Below are 24,698 nucleotides of genomic sequence, written 5' to 3'. Positions count from 1 at the left end.
GCTAGGACTTTATATAACATGGAAGCAGGCAGGGTAAGGTCCTTGTTGGGGTGGGGAGGTAGAGATCTGAATTAAAACATTTCATATAAATAGGGGTTACTAAGAAGTTGAATACCAAGGTTATAGCAGAGAAATGGCAGCAGTATCGTGGCAAATACAGGAGATTTTGGTAATCTACCAGAGGAACAGGAGATTTGAGTAATTTACAAGAGAAATTCAATCAAGGTCAACAGGGAAAAAGCTATGTTGTCAAAACCATCTTGTGTAACAGGACTGAGGTGGCTCCTCATGCCCAGGTCTAACACTGTATATTTCTACCATTGCACAGTAAGACAGCAGCCATTCAGTCTGTGGGTGTGACATCCCTCTCCCTGAAATGAATGGAAGTGGCAGACACCTTTATGATTTATTTTTAACGAAATGCTGACACCAGTGCTGCCAGCAATTATGGACAGGGGGATATCACAGCTTTTAAATAGAGGAAAATTAATGATACATCATTTCCTCCTTATGTTATTACACTAAAAACTAAAATACTCCATCATTACGAGAAACATGGGGAAAAATACCTATCAGAGAGATAGTGACAAGATCTTTCACCTTTTAAGATTTTTCCCTTGAGAATGCGTGAAAAAGCCAAACAACCTTACCACTTATAGTTTTTCTTCTGTCTGAGAAAATGCCAATGTTTTGGGCCAAGGTCTGAGCCAGGGTAACTGCCATTAAGTCTGGCTTTCCAAACTGAAAGAAAGAAACAAGGTAGGAAGAGTCATCATATGTAAGTATCTCAGACACAAAGTAAAGCTTTTCTCATTTCAAGGCAACTTTTATCAAACAAAATCAGAAGCACAGAGTTCTTACTTCAGAGCAGCCAGGTAATGAACAAGTGAGGAAAACTAAACGCTGGCTGAAGGACAAGTTAAGTACGAGAAAGTCTGTTTGCTTCTTGCCATTGTGACTCTAAGTATGAATGACAGGGTATTGCAGAATCTGCTGGAAAAAAAGTGTATTTGAATCCATATCTGAATTTATTCACTTATCACTCTTTGTTGAGATATTGCTTCTATAGAGATATCCCTGAACTAAAACTGCATCAGCAAAGCAGAAGCAAGGTATTTTGAGGAACATGTCTGCGCTGACAAATTCCGTGCAGATAAGTTTCCACCACTTTTTGCTCATGCCACTATCCTCACCTACCTCATTCACACCTCCACCTTTAAGCAAGGAGCAGATTCCACCAGTGTGGGCTACACCACTTCGACTGCTCTGAAATCGACTCCCCCTTTAAGAAAAGAAAAAAAAAAAAAAGTTTACCCTGCTCAGTCCATGAGGCTTGCACCTATCCATCCCAGTATTTACCCTTCTGATTTGCAAATGCTGGCTGCCATCATTACACTGCAAACTATGCAAAATAAAATGGGAAAAACAGATAACTACTCGCAAACCTCACTTGTCAAACTATCTCCAGCAAAGTTTTATTATCTTCCCTCCTCCTTCTTAGACTACCTAATATAAGAAAGCATAGAAGAAGGGGACTGTTTTGCCAGACCACCTGAATCTCACCTGCTTTTTGTTCATTGATATACTACTGCAGCAAGTGACTTCTGCTGGCATGTGCTACAGGCAGAGTGCAGGAGAGGCAACCACGTTGCCAGTGCATGGGAGACCAGTAAAAAGACACGTGTCTAGTTGGGCAGTGCTGATGTGGTAAAACTCAAAGGAGATGCATTAGCAGCTCACTGATGCAGAGGTAGGTGAAAATTCCCTGGAACTGCAGCCAATCTCATCCAAGGGACAGATGCAGTCTAAGCCTAAATCTAATCGTCTCTTTGGTGCTGACCACAGCAGCATGAATGAACTGCCGGTTACTGGAGATAAATTATACTCTGCTCCACTTCAGAGTACCGATCCATCTGAGCTGAGGCAAATTGGTTTGTCGGGTTTTTGGTTGGTTTGGGTTTTTTTTTTTTTTCAGAAGAAACCAGGAAAACATCAAGAAACAATACAATGGCCTAACTGCGCTGAAGGTGGAAGTTCATATTTAACTACTGTATCATCACACTGGCCAACCTCACCTCCCAGCTCAGCCATGTCTCACTCACAGACACCATTTCAGAAATTTTTATTTCTAAATAATAACACCACTGGTGGTAGTGTTACGGATAGCACTGGAATTAGCATTACAGTGGCATTCAGAGTCCCAGTCACAGGGGAAATAGGGCCCTCTTGGTCCTAGCAAATCCACAAACATTCATAAGAACAAGACTCAAGACTTCCCCCAAAGACCTTACACCAGAGAAGAATCAGAAAGCATATGAGAAAACCTGATTCCCATTTTACAGATGAAGAACTGAGGCACAGAGAAACCAAAATTTGCAAGCACCACTTGCAGATCTTACTAGTTCTGTTCATGGCAGAAGTCAAGGACGTTGATTAAGCATGTGCAAAAATGCTGGGACGGTGTATAGTGGGGTTGAGTATCCTGGCACCCTACCTGAGTCATGTGAATGTGAGGTGTTTAGGTTAAGTTTATTCATATAGGCTCCTACAACAGTCCACAGAGCAGCGGAGAGGGATAAGAATTTCCACAGAGCAATTCATCTAGCCTGACTTATGTGGATCAAAAATCTCAGCCACAAACCTCTCCTCTGCTTTTGTAGACATGTTTCATATAATCAGAATAATTATATAAATCATATACATATCTTATATCAATCTTATTTCCAAAACAATTAATATATTTAGAGAAAATAACATTCCTCCCAGCTTATTCTTCTTACAACACATGTCTCTCTAGAGAACAAAATACTCTGAGGATCTGAAACACTTCACCAATCCTGCATCATGCCGGTCATTCAAAAGAGTAAAGCAGGCCATAGTGCTTTTTAAGAAGGAAACCTCATTGGATTCAAAACTAACATTCTATTTTTAAATAATACAACAGGACTGTCCGTGCCCTACTGCCAAAGAAGCCAGCCTCTGACATGGATCCATGCATAACCTTCCAGATAGCTGCGCTTGTGAAGTAGGTAATTGCACAGAATAACCAAGGATTACAGTGCATGCAGCTTGGCCTAGTACGTTAAAACTGAGTCAAATCTCTAGTTGCACTGGTAGACAGTTTGTGCATTAACTTCTCCCCACCTCCCGATCAGAAACATTATTTTCTGAATTACTGTGGATTACACAGACAACAGAAAGTAGATGTATAAGCCATTTGTGACAAGCAACCCCCAAGAAAGAAAAAAACCCCAATAATAAAACATCATACGAGGTTACGTACGAAAAAAGGTGAACTGCGTCACTTTTCTCTCTGATAAAATCCCTCCTATATTTCATAAACTCACGTAGGGTCACCAAGGGGTTTTCAGATATGGTGAACTTGTTATCAGTAGCCCAGGTTTCCATGGCAACCAATACTATCCTGGTGTTAAGTTGTTCCTTATATATCTAGTACATTAACAGAATGAACAAATATATTATGTCAAACAAAATAAAGGTGAGGTGTACCCCTTTTTTATAATAGCTTGCATTTTTACATAACTAAATATTTAGCTTGTTCTAGCACAGTTTAGTTTCTCCTAGGTGATTTTATTTCCCTTAAAACCAACAAACAGACATGCAAACAAAGTAAAATCTGAATTTTAGGCATAATTCTTCAATCAGCTCTCTCAGACTACAAAAAGAGCCCATGCAGGTCCTACACAGGCAGAGTTACATAAAAGGGAGATTGGATTTTTGACAAATTATTACAGAATCAATCCAACTAGTTCAAAGATTTGGAATTAATGGGTCTTTTATAACATCCAGCTCACCGCAGTTACACACGAGGGCTCTCTTATACCAAACAGTCATCTATAAAACCAGTTTTCACTGTAATACACCTCTGTAGGAGTATTTAACCTCATGCTAGCTGAATCACAAGAAAAGGGCTATCCTTTCAATGACAGGGGTTAACACTCCACACCAAGTACTTTCAAGAGCAGGAACCTCTTTTTTTAGTAATATTGTCCTGGGGTAAGGTACAAAAGCCAGCGGCTCATCTGATTTAGTCACAAATATAATTTTAATCACACATACAATCCACATAATCACCTGTACGTCCCTATTCTAACTCTTTTACTCAAATGCACTTTTTCTGGAGAAATCTGAATGCCTTCTAATTTCAAACTGCCTTTTGCAGGATACTTAAATCTTTGAAGACACAAAAAATCTCTAGTGATTTATGTTAGACAAAGGCCTTACAGGTGTCTGACTTTCTAGATGAAAATTTGTGATTCCATGTATGTTATTATTAGGTATACCATGAACTGACAGGTCCTGCATCTGACAGCAGGAGAAGCATATGACTTATCTGTCATGTAAAAGAACATTTAGTTGGGTGATACTTACTAAATCTGCCATGTTCACAACCGATTTAGCATAGCTGTTTGTATGTCCGACTGACAAGCGGTGCTTTTTACACTGCAAAACAAACACAGAAAAGTTACATAGAGAGACTTCACAAAACATAAACTCCATTTCCAAAAAAGCCCAAAGTAAAAAGCAACTACACCAACAGTAAAACTCCTGTACAAGGTTTGGTCTCCTGTGCTGAATGTAATGTTAATGAGCAATAGTAGAAAATTGTTTAGGAGTGTACATATACTAATACACTTTACAACAGCTGTTGTGAGGATCTATTAATTCCTCTTTGGAAAGTACTCTAAGATCCTTACTGATAAATGCTATAGAAACAGGAACATACTGTTACCATTTTCATTATCCTTATTATTGACAATTTTAAAGTTAATTCCAAATGCCAATATGGAAATTAGCAACACAACTTCCATAGTTGAGATTCCTTTGGAGGTGTTACCCCGAGAGTGCCTCCACCCATATTTTAACCTATCAGACTTCCTATTTTATTCCAGTTCTCTCTCTTAAGCCATTATCTGTATTTCTTCATGTACAATTTCACATCCCCATAATGCCACGGTAACTGGTTAATATCACTTTAGCAATCAGACTGCAATGGCACCTTTAGTGAAGTCTGTAATGCAGTGCTATAAAGCTGACACTGAAGATAGCTGTCCAGGTACTCCTATCTGCAGGGAAAAACACTTATATATGAGCACCATGGGTATGAAAGTCACAAGTATCTTAGCAGAATTTAGGCCAAGATATTCAGAAACTATTAACCATCTTGTGCCCCATGATGCTTGATTTTGGATTGAAAGTTTTCCGTATTTTCTGGAAGTTAGAATCTTTAAGCAGGCATGAAGAAGTGCCCACCAACTAGAGGATAGGAAAGGCATGCATTCAAACAGGAATGGGGGAAATAGCACCAAAAATTAGTACGATACACTTACTAAAAAAAAAAAAAAATACAGAAGGACAGGACTGTGAAGATAAAAATGGCAGAAAGGATTAAATGAAAAAGCTACAAAATACAGAGATAATTAGGCATGGGAACGAAGAAAAGTAAGTATAGTACTCAAGTCTCTATTTGCAACTAAAACCTCAAACTTTAGGATGCTTAGAGATTCTGGAGGCCTACTGAAATGATCTCAGTATACTAGTTTATAAGACCATTTAAGTGTTTGAGTTTCAAAAGCTTTATTCTCCGACTAGAAGCAATGGTCAGACAAACAGCTGAGAAGAGCAGACAGAAGAGTACCACAGCCCTTGCTGCGCTCAGTGGCCATACAGGGCTGGCAACACACAGACGGCTCTATGAACCAGAGGAAGCTCAAGGTTCATTGCTCCCTTTGGAAGTGCCAGGGAAGGCTGAACAATGAAAATGGCTGTGACTCTGCAGAGTGTCAGCCCCACGCTGAGTGCACCCAGATAGCTACATCGACTACACGCACAGACAGTAACCCAAATGCTAGCCCAGTCCAAGGAGAAAGCAGGGAGACCAGAGTATATGAAACTTCCTTTGTCCAGGAGAAAATTATTCATCTTCTTTGACCATGGATGTTCATTGGCATTTGCTTCAGGGAATAAACTCATAGATGGACTGACTCCCACAGTGCCTATAATTAACCAAAATTAGGAAACATTTTCCTTGGGAGGAATCAGCCCAGACAGGTAAGGTCCCAAGGGGAATGTTGTGGCTTCAGGTCTTCAGGATGAAACACAACGACACTGATTTAGTGAATTCTGCATCCAGTATTCAAAATATTTAATCCAAGAATTTATTGCTATGCTCACCAAACTGAGCTAATGGAGCAGTACCCTGTCCAAGGACAGTGGCACATTCCTTGGTACACTCTGACATTTTTGCCAATTTGGGTATTGCTTGAGAGAAGCTGCACATAACAGAAAGGGTAGATAAAATGTATAGATATATTTTGATTTTAAAGCCATATAGGACCATAAAGTCAATTAATGTCACCAGTTGAAGTGGCATCACCAGTCTGAACTTTATGCAGTTACTTCAAGATCGAATCCTATTGCTTGTGTTTGACATCACCACATCTTCCCGAAATATACTGTCTGGATTTGAAGACTGAAAGTGACAGAGAATTCACCATATCCTTTGATATTCCTTTCATTAATTATTAATAATCTTCACTGACATAAATCTGTGACTTTTCCCACTTGAATGAGCCTGGTTTTTCTTCAATACACTAATCTTTATTATGTCTCTTTCCACTACATTAAAGAGCCTGTTTATGTTTTCCCAGAGAAAGCATAGAAGCTTAACAAAATAATTTTCTCTACATTGATTTGGACATATCAAAAAAATCTAGTCACTATTAATCTCCCATTGTGAACAGCTGCTGCACAATTGCAGTAACTGCACTATTGATTGCTGAGTGGCTATAGCTAAGATAAGTGCCCAAGAAAGCCAGACAGAAAATCATCAGCTTAAGTCACACTGATATTAGTTACTTTATGACACAAAGCTTTAATTTATGACCCTTCTTTCTCATACTCAGGCCTGGTTGCATTCTTGGTGAAATTACCTTGCCAAAATTCAGAAGCAACTTCATCAATCATTAATGAAACAATACTCTCTTCTCTAAAGGGTATACTGAATTTATTCTGGCCATACATTGTTCTGTATTGTTATCCTTTATGGAGCAATTAAGACAAATTGATGTTAATGATAATTGAAAGATGTTTAAGTGTGTCAGTCTTACCATTAGATGATCATTTACAATCATCAACTCAATGTATTTTGTTTCCTCTTCAACTTTACGTGGAATCCGACGAACCTACAGAAAGAGTAAAAGTGTAAGAGAGTGTACAGAAGTGAGTGTACAGAGAGAATATAACTGGTACCTAGAAATGGCTTCAGAAACCAAACTTCTCATGCACACATTTTTTCTACTGTCTCAATTTTGGTCCCAGATACTGATGAAACTTCTGGTGCTTAGGACATTTCTATGGCCTTAAGCAATGAAATCAAGTATCTAATCCCAAATTTAGGGTTTTTTTCAAAGAAAGAGAATCCCCAGTGAGGCCAGTAAATAGCTTGTGCCAGCTATATTTTTTTTTTTTCCACAGAGAAAGGGAACCCTCTTGAATTATTTATGAAAAAACTGTCTAACAATTCTATTATTTATTCGCACACTGCTCGAATGCAGCACTCACCTCTGTGTACTGCTTGCTTTGCATTTAGAAACATTTATGACTGAGCTTCTTCATGATGACCTTTTTTAACTGGGTTTTCTGGGAGAGTTACTATGCCATTATAACTTAAAAATGCAGAGTAATGCCCAGTTTCTAGAAAGACAGCAAACTTCCTGATATAAAGACAGACCCTCAAGAATGACTTCTAGAATGCTCCAATGTCTTTCTCACTTTTCTTTTGCCTCTGTGAGGCTTGTATTAGTTAGTGATTTTAAAGTCATCTTCCCCTCCTACTGCTCTCAGTATTTCATTTTTGCCTGCACCATCCAGGCCCTCTGATGTGGCTCTGTTTTGACCTGTCCCATCATTTGAGCTCCACTCCTAAAGTACAAAGAATTGCTGCTAGCTTCCCAGGGTACAAACATCTGCACGTAGTGGCTCCACCACTTTAATAAACAGGGGATGAACTCTCAGTGTAGGAAATTCATTTCAAATCAAAGTCAAGTGAGATAAAGTAGCTACTTACCACCACTGCAATGTAAAAAATACTTGTGAATGTTAACATTCTATACTCAAAATGAGAGAAAATATTTTAGCTACTTTTCCATTTGCAATTTAGCAGTGCTTAATAATTTTATAATACTTTGGGTAGACAATGTTCAAGAGAACCCATCAATGTTTTTTCAACATTACATACCTCTTTTTCTTATAGGCAAACCAGCCCAAGCAGCAGCACTCCATCTGGACAAATTAATTCAGCAGACACATAACAAAGTTGATGGCATATTATTTATAAACAAGCATATTGGCACATACCTGCCTTTTACTTCTTCTGTATCTTGGCTTTACAACAAAATTCTGTGATGTAGCATTCATTTGCCAGAACTCTAAACAGAAAACACAGGCAAATACATTGAATGTTTACAAGAATATAGCTCAATAATCAGTGACTCTGATGCCACATGACAGTAGTTCTGGCATTCTTCCACACATCGGTTGCGGTAGCAACTTATTTTTTTCAACTTTCCAGCTATAAAGGAAGCAATGTTACAGATGCTTCCCAGTGACAGGGTTCTTATTAAAAACTCTACTAGAGATAATCTGGGTCTGCTGAAACAGATGATCTGTGGGTGTCACACTTCAGAAAGCACAGCAGATGTTCTACGCCAAAACTTCACCAACATTGAGCATGTAATATTATTAGCACAGTGCTTCCATGGAGTGAATCACATTTTTGGGAATTCAGCAGATATTCACAGAGCTCTTGCAGTAGTTACCTAAATTAATAAGAGGAGCACGGAAGACAGAATTAATGCTTTAAGACAATTACATTCACAAAGCAAAGTATGTTAGAGTTGAGAGAAAACGAGATTCTGGCAATGCTCCCTATCAATACAATATTCCTCCCTTCTAATCCCACTGTGTATTTAACTTCTTAAAACTCTAATCATAAGCACCACGTAGTTTATTCTTTTGCCAAATCTCTTTCATCAAATCTATTACTAGCCACTCATGGAAAGGGGCACATGATAAAATAAGCAGAGCCAATACTTGCTGTAACCATTTTAAATGTCCAAGAAGTACTTTTCCATCTCTAATTTTAGATTCATAATCCCTGCCTCACATTTGCCTACACAGGCCAGAAATCTCTTTCCTTATCTAGTATAAACATGTTTACTATTCACATAACCCCAAGATGATCTTTTTTTGAGACACGTAAATTAAATGTTTGCAGTTACTTATTTTGTAATATGTCTTTTGCCCTTGACTACTTTCCCTCGGTTCGTGCTTTCTGCAGCTCTGGACATCCATTTGGTCTTCAGGAATTGAAAACTGTTGTCAATATCCCAGAATGATTTTACCAGTCCTACAGAAGTAGACAGTACTCTAAGAGCCATGTAAATTAAGAGATTGCCAGTTCTCCTATCTTTGTACACAATTTTTGGTTCTGCTACAAAATCCTGAACAGTTTCACTGATGAGACAGGAAAGTTTCTCACAGCTCCACCTCCCACCTGCTGTACATTAACTGTGAAATTTCTGCAAGTGGCTCAAACAACAGGATTAAAACCAAAGCTGATAGGAATTTGACAGGGCTGCCATGTCATGAAAGCAAAGCATGAGTAACTGGTGTTCTCTTAGCTAAATCTTGGGGATTATACTGTTATTTTAGTATGTGAAGTTTGAAGATATCTTTTTATGGAAGGGTCTGGACAATCACAGGCACTTTGCTTACAAATGTTTTCACGGTTACACCAGTGCACTTGAGGATTTTCTTTACAAAATGGACCTAAAATAAAGCAAATTGCATCCAAGGTTCCCTATTTATTGCTTTCAGACCTGCAGTCTCTAGAGATCACAATGATAAGAAACTAAATCTTAAAAATATTTTTACAATTTTTTTTGTATTATGCTTTACATACGTTGATTGACTTAGTTTGTGGTTTAGTACCACACAACTGGCTTTCAACCTGTCATTTTAGGGCTTATATCATGGTTAATAAAACTCATAAAAATACAACTTTCCAGTCAATAAAATAAAAATTTACAATATGTACATAGAGTCTCAAATAACTTAACCAGTAAATATGACTGTTTACCCACCATTGGAAGTCAGTCATCTCTAGAGGGCAATGATGCAGCCATTAACATTAATGCATTAACACACATTAACACTATACTATCATTCACAAGCTGGGTGAATTCATGCAGAGTGCATTTCCAGCCAGGGACCCTCAGGCAAAAGAACATGACCAGCAAAATCACAGGAAATGCAGACAGCTGAGAAAGCCTAGTGGAAATTTTGTTGGGAATATATAACCTTGAAAAGTGTAATAAGTATTCATAGAATCATTTAGGTTGGAAAACACTTTTAAGTTCATCGAGTACAACCGTAAACCTAACACTGCCAAGTCCACCACTAAACCATGTCCCTAAGTGCCACATCTACAGGTCTTTCAAGTGACCTCAAAAGGGCTTCTGTTATGCATGATTTGAAAAACAACACTTTCAGTAACATAGTATTGTCTGAGACCATGTCATTGCACTTTGTCTCAGTACAGATTGTGAGAAAAAAGAAAAGTCTACTAAATTATGAAGTCAAATGCTCTAAGCATGCCAAGTCATCTATCCAAGGTTTCTGATTTAAAGTCCTCATTACCTCCTCAGATCATTGCAAAGTACAGTATAACTGTTTTATTTACTGCAATAGCTTTTTTTTTTTAATATCCAAGGAACAAAAGAATGTAAGAAGCATATTGCTGTCAAATTGTGGTATAATAGTGCATGCTTCTACTATCATTGATATCGAGTAATCCCTGTTACTTGCTTTTTTTCCCTTTCTAACATCAATACTGAAGCTGATGAAACACCCATTCGATTCCTAACACAGTGCTGGGTTAAAATCTTAGCTTCTGCAAAAAGTCTTTGAAAGATAAGAAGAAAATCTTAATATTAGGAAAGATTTCCTTAGACTGGGCAAATTGATACATTATGAGAGTAATAAGGAATATAAGAAACACTGATGAAATAACCTACCACAGTGGTTGCTACTAATAATGATCCTGCTGTAGTACTTTTTTTTTTTGTTTTAAATCAACAAACTTTGATGCATTAAACTGGTGGATTCAACTTGTAATTAATTCCTTTTCAGAATTTTAAAGGCAGAAACAATTTTATTCGAAAATCTTGAAAACATGAAATTTCACTGTTAGGAAATCTTTTAGAACAGCTGATAGAAATCTACCAAATACCAGCTCTAGAGGTCTCATACTTCAACAAGCTGAGGTAGATTTATTTTAAACTCAGCAATGGTTGCATTATTTCCAACCTTTCAAATGACATGCTCAAGAAAGTGTGACAAATGATGCACTTTATTATATGGCCTGAAGTTCAATAAATTGTTCACATGACCCTACCCTTTCCACAAGTACGTGGAATTTTCAAGGTACACGCCTAAGGTGCACATACATAGGAAACTTCAAGATACGGATGTTGACATTTTGCACTGTATGAGCCTTTTGTGCTGCCCCTCCATTCCAACACCTCCTCCACCTCGCCTGGGCAATCATCAGCAGAGGACACGAGGCACCAAGCTGGGATACTGTTTTGTTTAGACTCAGAAAGATTCCTTCTTCAGAACTGAAATCAACGTGACCCAATTATAGCAATTTCCCTTGTTTGTTTTTTTTTTCTCATTACCTCTCTGAATGATTCTACTTCACTTAACAACTAACAAACCTGCACACACTGTGCTCCTGGGAAGAACTCATCTATGTGCAGTACCCAGCACTGTAATATTCCAGATCTGACTGCTACCATAGAACAAATAGTTTGTAACAAGATGACTGGACATCTATAACTCTCCTGAAGAAATTAGTCTAGAGGTTATTTCTACCAAAATGACAGTGTCTATGAAGGACGGTTTTACTTATCTAGGATACATTTTGTAAAGTAGGAAAATGCATCTGTAAAACTGGCAAACCCTTGACAGAATGGGGATATGCCATAAATACTGCAATTTTAACTTCAATTTAACAAGCCAACTTCTCAGATGAAAACTCATTTTTTTAAAACCCTCTTCTCCCTCCATACACAATATAAACTGTTTGTGGGATTGATCACTACCAGCACTTGAAATCACTTTTGCATCCAAATTTATCTGTACTGAAATGCATGACCTACACCTCAGCCAGTACTGTGAAAGATGCTGAACAGACTGGAGATTTGAGAGTCACTGCATAGCAATGGCAAGTTCCTGTCACACCATGGTACTCACCCTCTATCTTAAAATAAGAAAATTCCATGAAGAGTTATAAACTACTGGCAAACTGGGGTTTATTTGCATCATCTTTAGGCTACCTCAGTCCTCTCCTGTCTACAAATACTAGCATATAATGCATTCTACAGTCTGTATGACTTGTTAAGGGAAACACAACACAAAATGAAGGTCTAGTAGAGGTTTCATTCATTGGATTCAGGTTTTTTCAGTACTTCGTGTTCTTTTCCAGCGTTTTCAGTGTTTTGGATTTTTTTTTTTCAGTGCTTTTTTATTGAATCAGGAAAAAAAAAAAAGACATATGCAAATAAACAATATATTATCAGAAAATTCTCTATCAAATACAATTAACAAATTTGGCCTTAGACTAGAACAAGTCCATAAGTCATGAATATTAAAAGAATCATACCAGATGCCAGGTCATCTGAAGGAAACTCAAACAACTTGGATTTGTAAACAGAGTGGAAATGGAAGTCATCCTGAAATAGTAAATAATTGCATATGTTAAACCTGGATAAACTAATACATCTTATGAGCATTAAATAAACAGTTCCAAAGGTCCTTGTTATGCAACACCTACACTAGTGACCATGCAAGTTGCAAATCACTCTTCTCCTCTTCCCAACTGTGATGTGATCGCTAATACAACAGTTAATCATCTTTTATTTGAAATATCTGAGTACATCCAAAGGAGTGACTGAGCATGCTTTGAGCAAGGTTTAAGAGAGCTGCCCAATGAACATCAATGAGAGTCACAGCAGCTGCTGAACTGCAGTTGAGGATGAACCAGCAGGAGTGTGATGTAACGAATTCAGAGCAGGAAGTGCCACAAGACTGGGACAGGGCACTCACAAGCTTCTTCTGCTGGCTCCAATGGACCCTCAGCACCCACTGGTGCTGCACTGCATATCCAGGTGTTACAGAGTACACACATACATACTTACCACCACCTAATTTTTAGAGGTGTTCTTTTGTCTGTGATGATGGGGACTCACATGTGAGGTAAACGAGTTGGGAATGAGGAGACTGGTACCAGAGCCTTATGCCTACCCTGGACCCATGAATATCTGTATTTAACAAACAACACAGCAGGACTATGGTAAGTTCTACTTACATCTGAAGTGTAGTTTTCATCTGGCTCAATTAGGTAAGTATGATTTCCATCATAGAACATCCCACTGTAAAGAGCAGGAAATGCAAATACTGGTTTAATAAATAAATACTAGTGCAACATGGAAGTAAGTTTAAAGGTTCATATATTTTAAAAATTTAAATATTTATGAAAGGAAGCAGTTAAAATGGTTTTAGAAACTGAGTGTAATTCTGAGTCAATCTTTTGTCTCTTTACTTCAGAAAGATATTCTATCAAGTGCTGATAGACACTCTTCTGTCTTCCCCAGAGAGTGTCTACAACACATCTAAACACCACCAAAACTGGCTAATCTAGCCAACTGAAAATCCAGTTCAGAGCCGCCATTCCCATGCAAGAGAGACCTACCTGCAACAGATAAATAACAAACCTCTCTTTAGGAACACACATATTTGGAACATGTGAACAGCCTCCCCTCAAATAAAATATTACTGAATTGAACTGATCCTTCAGTTTTAATGGTTTTGATTAACTCCTCAGTATTTCATATAGTACCAAATACAACAAACATAATGGGCTCCTTTGGACACAGAGGGCTGGTTTGGGCAGTTCAGCAATAATAATTATGACAGATGGTATTTTCATTTTAAATTGAGTTAGTTTAAGTTTATATTTCTAGAAAACATTAATGGCTATATGCAATATCCTATCAATATGGACATTATATAATATTCATGATAAGGAGATAGGAAACCCCATCAGACAGGCTTTTGATAGGTTGTGGTGAAGAAAGATACAGCAAACCAAGCCGTCTACCATACCCATGGTTCTGGCAAAGTACTCATAGTCTCTTCCTTACTGGCAAAAAGTCTTCTCAACCACAGAAATTTGAAGGTCATTTATGACAAACACACTGCTCTGTATCTCAGAAAATCTGTCACTTTGCTTGCAGACACACAATCACTAGTTGACCATATTGAATTCCAAAACACAGTTGAACTCTAAATCCAGGGTTTAGAGAGCCTTAACAGTTTGTTAAGGACATTTAAATGGATGAAGATAGTCTGTGACAGTAACACCAGACGGTTTTGCATTACCACTTGAATGTGCAGAAAAGGTAAGCTCTATTCCTGCAAGAATATTTTCTATTAAGAGTTACTGTAAGTTTACTTAGGTAAAGAGTGTAATGAAGTTTAGTCTTCGACATCATGCAGGAAGCACAAGCATGGTTGAATTGCACCTTAAAAGAAAGTGTTGATATGGACATTAGTCTGTAAACAGTGTAAGACCAAATGGCATTTCTTGTATCATCACCATTCTTATCTTCAACCAAATCAGCATTTATTTTTAATATATTTGCCTTCATTTCAGTGACATCTCATACATGCATGGTTGGAATTAGGCTATATCAGCATGTCCCCATTGAAGTGCAACTACTAAGGGCTCTAAGCTCGGCAGTAAATATGAGCTTAAGTAAACTTGGCACATAGTACATTACAGCTGCATGGAAGCAAGATTATTTATTTATATTACTCTTTAGCAAACTTTCAGGCATCAAAAAAACACCACTGGAACTAAAAACAGCAAAACCACATGCTTTTCTTTGTTCTTCTGCAGCTTTTCCTTTTTTTTTTTTTTGTTTGTAATCAGAATAATTGATTTTGATTCTGCAAAGGACCAGATGCGGTCAACAAAATACTGTGATTATTAAGAAATATACACATATATTAAGCTTGTAAACCATTACAGGTATTGAGAGCATATTTCTCTCAATATCATTCACTTATGGGGTTAACTGTGTAGGATTCACAGAAGTAGCTTGGGATACTGACTGTATAACGTACATCAAGCGTGATCACATCTACAATTGAAAGCTGTTTCACCTTCAAATTACCTGTGCTTATTCTTTAGAAATAACATATTGTCTACACAGCTCAAGAGAAATATTTTAGCACCTGCTAAAGCTTCTTTGCCTGGGAATAAAATGAGATTTGGGAACATCCTGCTGCTCTTAATGAGGCAAAACTTTCTTCCCTCTAATTGCAAGTTCATTTAAGCACAGTCTGCACAACAAAGCACTACCAGCAACTGGCTTCTCACGCGACTTGCACCCAGCAGCACTAACCTCTGATCAAGTCACTCAAGGGTGACAAGAATAACAGTCATAGCAGACCTACAGATCTGACTTGCCCACTCAAAGCATTCATGATTCTTTTGTAACCGACTTCAACAGTCTTGTGCTCTGTGAACAAACCACATGCTCACAAATGTATTAGAGAGAAAGCAACAGCAAAACACAGGCCATTTCAAAACCCTGAATTTTGATTATGTATATTCTTCAAACAAATAAATTTGTAGTCAGGAAAGTCTAATTTGCAGTAATAACAGCAGTTTCTATATTCACCACCAGTAGGCAGCAAAATCATAAACCAAAAGCTGGTGTCTGTGCCACTCGCCTTGAAGCACAGGACTGCAAGTCGTGCCTGACTATAGCTTATTTATATCCCAGCAACCAGGGTGTTTTGCATTCAAAGTTTTTTGTGTTAACTCATAGGAAACCGTGGTTACTGCATATCCCACAGAAAATAAAAAATAAATGCAAACAAAATGGCTTGCTTGGATTTAAGGTTGCAGAGATACATTTCTCATTTGCAAAGTCATTAAGAAGAAAAAAAACCCATAATTTTAAGTATTCTAACAGCTAGTCACCTGATTAATTTAATTTATAAAAGGAAAAACATAGACATTATCAACAGAAAAACTCACAATATATGATTAAAAAACCACAACACACTCTCACATATATGAAAAATCCTGCTGTTATAGCCAAGATTGAGAGGTACTAATAAGAAAGGAGATTAGCATGAACTTTGGGAATATGAAGCTTGTTATTCTATTGAAGGAATCTGTTCAGTCTTAGGCACTTCCTAAAACTCATGAAAGCAAAGCTCCTGCCCTGCAGACTGTGGTTGGAGCTAAGGAGCTCTGATTGCTGGTATGAGCTTCTAGTAATTACTTAGCATATAAAATCAACTGTGGAGGACCTAGTTGTAATGATGGAAATGCACTGTCAGAAAGCATGAATTTAATACAGCTCAGCAAAATATCACTTTCTCATACTGTATGAAGGGAGAGCTGAATTATACAGGTAAAAAAAAAAAAGCATCTTTCATCACTTAACTGTGTTAGAAGGGATCAATTTGAATATCAGGCAATTTAAGAACATGGAACAGCAGGAGGGTCAGTCTTAAGAACAAGCCCACAAAAGAAGGGCAGGAAAGGACATATGCAGGCTCTCCTTCCTTTCTGCTTTTCTTTTTCTCTCAGGAGTTAGCAGGGGCCAAGACCTAATGGATCACTGCTAATGAAAGCCATGCAGTGGCTCAGGATGCATTAGGATGCTACTATTTTTAGACTCGCTGTCCACACTGAAACTGGGCTTGGGTTTCTTGAGCTGTTCAACCTTGACCATAACAGCTGTAAATCAGACTAGTGCAAGGATGACAAGTCTTCTGCATGCATTCTCCCCCTTTCCAACAAATAAAATACACACAGAAAAGAAAGACACTACTTAAATATGTGTATTTATATGGCTGACACCAAACCTACAGAATAGTTGACAGACAGTTAGCTGAAGAAGTTTTATATCAGCTAAGCCCTGCTTCCTCACAAAAAGGCAAAGCTCAGGTAATGTCCACATAGGCCCACTTTTAAAGCTGATCTCAGTATCAAAAGTGCTGAGATCCTATAATTCCCAGACTCAACAGACACTGAAGTTACTTGGTTTCTCTGAAAACCTGACCAGCATCTTTCAATAGTGCCAAAAATAGACAAGTCCAAAAGCTGAACAATCAACACACAGCTTCATGTAACCTTCAGATGACAGATGCTTTAATTACATTATTACTAAAATTATCTACTTAAAAAAAATATATTGCACAATTTTATATCCTTTTTTCCACATTTTCCAAGATTTTACTGTATCAAAGGTATTATCCCATGCACACAGCTTAAGGACAGCAATTCTCTGAGGAAAATGGATAGGTCAAGAGAAATGCTAAACAGACACTTTCATTTGTAAAGAGTAGCTAAGAAACATAAAATACATCACTGTAGCAACAAGAAAAGAGCATACTTTCCATGGTTCATGTCAATACTGGCACTGGGGTTTATTCTTGTAGAATAGGATGTTTTCAACTGTATTTACTCTTCTTTCTCTATAACAAATTATCTTAAAACAATACCTGGCCACTGTGATATGTCTTCAGTTAAAAAAAAATAAAAAAATAAAGGAACTTGTGTGCTTTGTCAGTGAATCCTGAAAGCAAAGGAAGAAGCCTTTTGCAAGGTTCAAATTAAACCCATTTTTTATAAAGATTGTAGAGTACTTAATATTGGTGACACACTAGTAGGAAAAAAAATAGCACTTATTTTACTATAAACAGCTTTATTTTGCTTAAAAGGCTAATAAGCTGAGGCCAGTAAAAATAAAACAGCAGACTTACTGTAATCCATGGCATGTTGACAAGGCAACAAACGATACAGGATTTCCTCGAATTTCTCCCTGATAATAGCAATGTTCTCCTCCCTGAAATTGGAAATTGAGACTGTAAATCCACAGGACATCCCACGGTATCACACTCCATTCTGTCAAATGCTGGGTTTTTTTCATAAATACCCTGCCAACCCACTGACATGACACCTAGAATTGGCTCACTCATGAGGGTGTTTCTCCCACCTCCTTTTAGCCATGGTTTGGTACCTAGATAAACATAATCAATTTTGACTCTCTCAATCAAATGCAGATATGGTTAGTGTGAAATCCCTGGCATCCTGAGACTGGTTCCAGAGACAAATGACTCCAGAAGAGCTCATCTTTCTTCAATGACTAGGAAAAGAGTGGGAAATAGGGGGCTTAGGCTCAATACCTGGTCTGCACCTTGCTACATCAGACTAGAACTCTGGTCTGAGGGTAAGGCAATTTCCTACTTCCAAGAAGAAAGATATGGTTATCAAATAATAATATTAATTAAAAAAGAGAACAAACCTGAACTGCTCACTAGTGCTCCAAAACTAATGGGAACTTTAAGTATAACCAAACAATAAAGGAATACAATTAAAATTAATTTTTGCCTCTTCTGCAAATAAAAGACACACCTTTCAAATAAAATCCAGCAGACTATACTCAAAAAATCTGCCCCTTAGTTTCACAGAAGCCACACAGATAGCAAAGTAACCCCTATTGCACATACACCAATGTATTCAGTATTGCACAATGTCAATATTTGTATGCAAAATTAGAAAAACAATTCAAACATCCCTTAAATTCTCACTGCCGCTCTAGACTGCAGAGAAACTTACCTATTAGAGCCTTGCCAAATTCACCTATGCCATATTACTGCACTACTGTTGGTTAAAAGACTATGAAGATTTACAGTGCTTTATCTTTATAACAACAACACTTGACTATTTCTATTCCCTACCAGCAAATGTACAAATAATCTACAGAGCCTGGAGTGCCCAGCCGTGTGAATATTTATGTCCATTTACTGCAGAGAGGGAAAGGCATTACAATTACTGCTTTTTCAATAGCCAGCAGTCACTTGCATGATGCATAGCACAATTATTTTAGACATCTGACATTAAAAGCTCTTGGATTTTCTTTTTCAAATATGGAAAAAAAAAATCAACATCAGGCAAAAGTCAAGAAAACACATAGAATCTGCTGGTAGTTCTGTGTTTTGATGAGGAAACCCTGTTCCATTTTCTACAAGGCATACAAACTATTTTTGAAAGCAACTACGAAGTATGGATGCCTCTGTTCTGAGATGCTCTCCTTAAGAGCATAGGAGCCTGTTTGTCAGAGTGTGGCTGCTCACATGGAAAGAGATCTGATCTCAACCTGGTCACTGGAAATCACTTGTTCCTCCTCAAAATCTTCTCTGTGCTGCTGTTGGACCCCAAAGCACTTAATGTAGCACATCACCAGCAACTGCAGCACTACAGAGGAATGCAACACCTCATCCAACAGACTGAGTCTATTTAGCAGGCTTGTGGCTTCACTCTGCGAGGAGAATCCCAGTGGCATATCTTCCGTTAAAAGCATTACACTTTTTTTTCCCCTTCAATTTCTTTCAGTCTCATTATTTTGTCTCTTCTACATACCACTTCTTCCTTTCACTTGCTGCAGTGACAGCAGCCACCTCCACTGCCTATTCACCTTACCATCTTTTTTCCTGTGTATCTGGTAAAGAAACAGAATCCCTTTACCACACTGACCTGCAGAGTGACCATCATGCCACCCCCCTTAGTAGACATCTCGCTAATGAGATGTTTGCAGGAAAACACTACTGATGACAGGCAGGTAATGTTCAACAGGCTGTGCTGATGTTTATCTGGCTCATATCCAAGAGAAGCTCCAGGGCTGACCCTCCACATCAGGCTACAGCAAGGTATCTGGCAGATGACACATGACCTATCACCCTTGGACCAGCACTTTTCAGGAGCGTCAAGTGTTTGAGACTTGGAGCACAAGTGAAAAGGAGATGGTTTGAGTTTCTGCTTTGCACTCACATGCATTTTTGCCACCAACATCCTCAGTTACATGGGATTTTAGACAGATCACATCTTACTTTGTTATACCTGAAACCCTGGCTCATTTTCACTCTTTTATTCTCCTTTTTTACACCTACTTACTTCCTAGATCTTAGTTACTTTAAGCTTTCTTCATCCGAGATTTAATTTCTTTCAGTCTGTAGCATATCCCCCACTACAGGATCAGAGTACTGCTTAAGGCTTTCAGGTCTTCCTGCAATATATGCAATATAAACAAAGAGAGACTCCAGTAAGCTACTAACTAAACTAACAATCAAACTATATTGATAAGCTAAAACCTCTTGAATAATAAAATATTCTATAAACAGAACTCTTGCAGTAGTATTCCCGTAAAAGATATAACTGGAGTAAACACATGAATATGGGAATAATACTGAAAAGACTACTATCAGTAGGGAATTGTAGAGAGTTCTATCTGTGGAAGGAATTTGGAGTAATCAGACAAATTGGTTTGTTCTCACAAAATGTAGCTAATATGCACCAGAAGTAGAATCTCAGGCTCCAAAAACATGACTTCGTAACCAGGAGGAACATTTTTTCATACTAAGAATCCATGTCTATGGCTCAAAAGTGTGTTTTGATCTTCTTAATGAGAATCAAATAAATGTCCCATGATAATATCTCCAAATTAATTTATTCCACAATAATAAAACCATGAACAGTTTTTTATGCATATAGATCTAGAAAAGAAATCCACAGAAATACAGATCTAGTAAGAAAACCAGCTAAATTCTTGCCCAGGAAAAGCACAACTCAGACACACAAATTCTATTCCATTTAATCAAATCAATTCAACTCTTTGATCTACTGAAGTTCATGGTAATTCTGGTGGAGACAAAAATAGAACTCTGATCTTCTCAGTCTCGGGGACCTCTTCTTATCACGACAGAATGTTTATTTCTATATGCTAACATCTAGGGGTATTTTGTACACATGGACTTAAGTTCCTACCAACATAATGTAAGCCACCTCAAATCATTTAACAAAATTTAAGGTGTTTGAATGAAAATAGCTTTTTTCCAAGTACTTGATGGTACCTGAAAAGTGGTATGGAGTTTTGAGGACTGTTCTAACCTCAGCAAGGAAGTTAAGAGGTGATGTAGTGAAACTAGATGGCACCACCACTGGATGGCTCTAGGAAGAGCAATTGCTTAGCACTCTTTAACAGTGTCCCAAGTGGATAAAACATGCCAGTAACAAGTGGCACATGGTGGGGAGGGTGCAAATGTTATCTTGTACTTTTGGGAAACTTATTTTCAACAGTTTACAAAACCTGTGAAGAGAGAAGCACTTAAAGCTACAAAGTATAAGACTGGTTCTGCATAGGGTCAGGACAAATGGTCAACATTTTCTTTAGAGTACATGTAATTTTGGACAAGAAATTTACTGTCACTGCCTCTCTGTAGTGCTGAGACTGAAATCCTCTTGGTTTTGACATCTAAACTTCTATATAGCAGCTGCTGCAATAAAATATACCATGCTACAGGAATGTATTTTCAGTATATGGGAGAAATAAGACCACCAGAAGGATAAACATAATCATCACATCTATCTTCTTTTACTCTGCTCTTGGAAACACACACTGAAGGACTGCTATTGACTCTCTTTTCTATTGCTATCTGTAGCAGTGAGACAGGAGCTGAAAAAAAAAAAAAAAAATCTCCACTTTTTCCTAAAAATATTCTGAACCTATATGAAAAATTAAGACTTCCCCAAGAGCTGAAATTAGCACCATTACCAACAACAGTTCGGTTTAGACTATCAAGGGTGGTTTGTGAAGAGCTATCTGCTTCCTGTAGCTATTAGAGCCCCTCTCTCTTCTCTCAAAAACAGGCACCAATTGCCCACCACAGCAAATCAAACTTCCACACTTGTCAGTTACCAGGGAATGCTTTAGTGTTAAGATGAAGATTAAATAAGACTGCTCTTCCAACATATGCCAGCCATCAGCATGAGCAGCACGTTTACCCCTTTCTGCTCTAAAATTGAACCTGGCCAGTGTAAAGCTTGGGAGAAATTAGGCTAAAGATCATGTCCTATGAGACAATGTCAGCTTGTGACAATGCCTGTGACAGAGGCCTGCAGCACATACACACACAAGTCACCCCAGATCCAGAGACAGTCAAATGGTACAGCAGACAGAAGTTCAACATTCCTGGCTCCGCAAGGCACACAGCCAGTGTTCATGCTGTGGTTAGCATGATGCAAGGCAAATTTTCTGCCAATGCATATGGCACACAGTCGATGTACCCTCACTTCAGTAAGTTCTGCTTCCTTCATGAAACCTCTCGCCTTTCTGATGACTTCCAAGAGCAATACAGAATATACAGATGTTTAATCAGAAGTCTATTGATTTGAGGAGCTAAAAATGTGGTAACAACCTACAAAAAAAAAAAAAAATCAGAATGACTCCAGAGTCAATTAAAATAAATGAATCATTATTATAATGGTCAGTTTCTGACTTAACCTTCATAGAATCATAGAATAGTCAGGGTTGGAAAGGACCTTAAGATCATCTAGTTCCAACCCCCCTGCCATGAGCAGGGACACCACACACTAAACTACGTCACCCAAGGCTCTGTCCAACCTGGCCTTGAACACCGCCAGGGATGGAGCATTCACAACTTCCTTGGGCAACACACTCCAATGCCTCACCACCCTCACTATAAAGAACTTCTTCCTTATATCTAATCTAAACTTACCCTGTTTAAGTTTAAACCCATTATCATCTTATGCTTAAGTTGGATAATTATAGCAAAATCCTGAATTAGGGGTATCTTGCCCTGTGAACTGCTACAGCTCCTCACCAGTGAGCATGCAACCCCTTTTGCCCATGTCAGTCCAAGTTTTCCTGCAGCCTGCCTGAACAGATAGTGTGGCAAAGATACTAAAAAATGAGAAGGCAGAGATGTTAAGCAATGCAAGTAAAATCTGTCCCCATTTCTACCCTTTAGGATAGTTTGTCCCTATGCAGAGAAGCACAAGCTGCTGAGTAAACACAAAAGGAGGCAAAACCCGCATTAACTGATATTCACAATGAAAGGGGAAATAAGTAAATCAAAAGAGCAGCCACGACAGTCAGTGATGGCAGCAGTTCACTTTTCTCTGCAGTCTCAGTGAAGAAAGCATCTGCTGACCATATACTGACAGTGTTTGTTATTCACCTCAGAGACACTATGACCTTCCCAGGGGAGAAAAATTAAGGATGCACATTTATCTGCTTCCAAATAACACCCGACATTAGATCTTCGAGTAAGCAATTTTTTGCAATTAGGAGAGATGCTGGCCGTTAAAACTCATCCTACACTCAGGCACTGCCCCTAAAATTAATAACTTTCTTCTTCCAGCAGCTACATATTCCTATTTTAACACTCAGTAATCCAAAGGAAAGGAGATTGCTGGTCTAGTTCAGATCCTAGTAGCACAGCTCCCTCTTTCCTTGCAGCAGAAAGCTCCCAAAAGGCCAGCTAATGACCACACTGCCATTCTGTGAAGTGCCAGATGACGATTAGCTTTTTAAAGAGCTACCCATTGTGCGGTCGTTAGTTTCAAAACTGCTTCCTGAGTAATCACCTAGATCTATTTACAAATTATTGATGCTTGCACAAGTTTTGACCCAAGGATAACTAAGGCTGCATGAGAAAGAGCAACAGGAGAAGAAAATGCACACCCTCTTGCTGACTTCTACAGCAGAAAATGACTGAGAAAATGGATGGATTTCTACTTGTAAATAGAAAAGTCGAAATGGCACTTTGAGCTTTACAACTGAATCAAGAGAAAATCTCTTTTAATCAACACGTGCTTCAGGCAAGGGCCCAGCTGGCAGGACCATGCTGTCCTGCATCGGAACCCTGGGCTCAGCCCTTACACAGCTCATGACAACTCCAAGGATCCTGGCATCACCTCTTTGCAGAGTAGGTCTCTGGACTTGGCTACAGTGTACTTCAGACTCCTGACAGCCAACTGTTTTGAAAATGTGAATGGTTCCCTCCCTTTGTAGGAGGACAGCTATCATGTGTATTCATACAACCTGGAGCCAACGTGCTGTAGTGACATTAGGTTATAACACTATTTCAGATTCTGAAATCACAAATATGGATTCCAAAATTAGGCTAAAGCATCACAGCTTCTAAGGCTTCTCCACAAAATGCCCATGTTTGAAGGCTGTTGGCAACACTTAAAAAAACATAGACACACATTTACGTGACAGGATCCTGCACACAGGCGACTCATTCCAACAGCCATTGGTGACTCATGGTAGGTGCTTTCAGCAGATGGCAGTGCTATCAGCCCAGCTTCCTGGTTCGGAGGCCAAACGAGGCTTGTGTTTACTGCCCTGTAGCTATGAGAGAAGATGCTCTACAAATGTAGCTGCAGGGTGTGGACAGAGAGCTCATGCCAGCACAACACCATCTGGTCTAGAAGCTGCCTTGGCATCTGCTTGGGAAACAGCCTCTTGTCTTGCCTTGCCTTACCTTGGTGTAAGGGAAAATTATTTTAATTATCAGCTGCCGAATAAAGATGAGGCAGAGGAGAACAGGGCTGGTTACCTCTTCCTGCCTATTCTGTTGTCTTTAATTCAGCTCTTGTAGAAATGCCTAGAATCTCTGAGTCATGGCAGACAAGTCATTTTAATGACAGTCATTTTGCCCCA

General features: G+C 38.5%; 1 protein-coding gene across 1 annotated transcript in view; it reads right to left on the bottom strand.

The window, feature by feature from the left end:
* ADAM22 (ADAM metallopeptidase domain 22) overlaps window positions 1–24,698 on the bottom strand; it is a 128,050-nt gene that overhangs the window by 38,655 nt on the left and 64,697 nt on the right. Inside the window, exons 5-13 of the mRNA XM_010013330.1 lie at window positions 17,935–18,017; window positions 13,454–13,517; window positions 12,749–12,818; window positions 8,380–8,450; window positions 7,131–7,205; window positions 4,393–4,464; window positions 3,284–3,450; window positions 1,198–1,282; window positions 651–741 (exon numbers count right to left, since the gene is read on the bottom strand). Coding sequence (XP_010011632.1) covers window positions 651–741; window positions 1,198–1,282; window positions 3,284–3,450; window positions 4,393–4,464; window positions 7,131–7,205; window positions 8,380–8,450; window positions 12,749–12,818; window positions 13,454–13,517; window positions 17,935–18,017 — 778 coding nt within the window. The remainder of the gene's footprint in view (window positions 1–650; window positions 742–1,197; window positions 1,283–3,283; window positions 3,451–4,392; window positions 4,465–7,130; window positions 7,206–8,379; window positions 8,451–12,748; window positions 12,819–13,453; window positions 13,518–17,934; window positions 18,018–24,698) is intronic.

This window comes from Nestor notabilis, unplaced genomic scaffold, assembly GCF_000696875.1.
Source record: "Nestor notabilis isolate BGI_N333 unplaced genomic scaffold, ASM69687v1 scaffold2484, whole genome shotgun sequence".
Lineage (NCBI taxonomy): Eukaryota > Metazoa > Chordata > Aves > Psittaciformes > Psittacidae > Nestor > Nestor notabilis.
The sequence above is the reverse complement of the archived record's forward strand: the minus strand, read 5'-3'. Positions and strand labels throughout refer to the sequence as shown.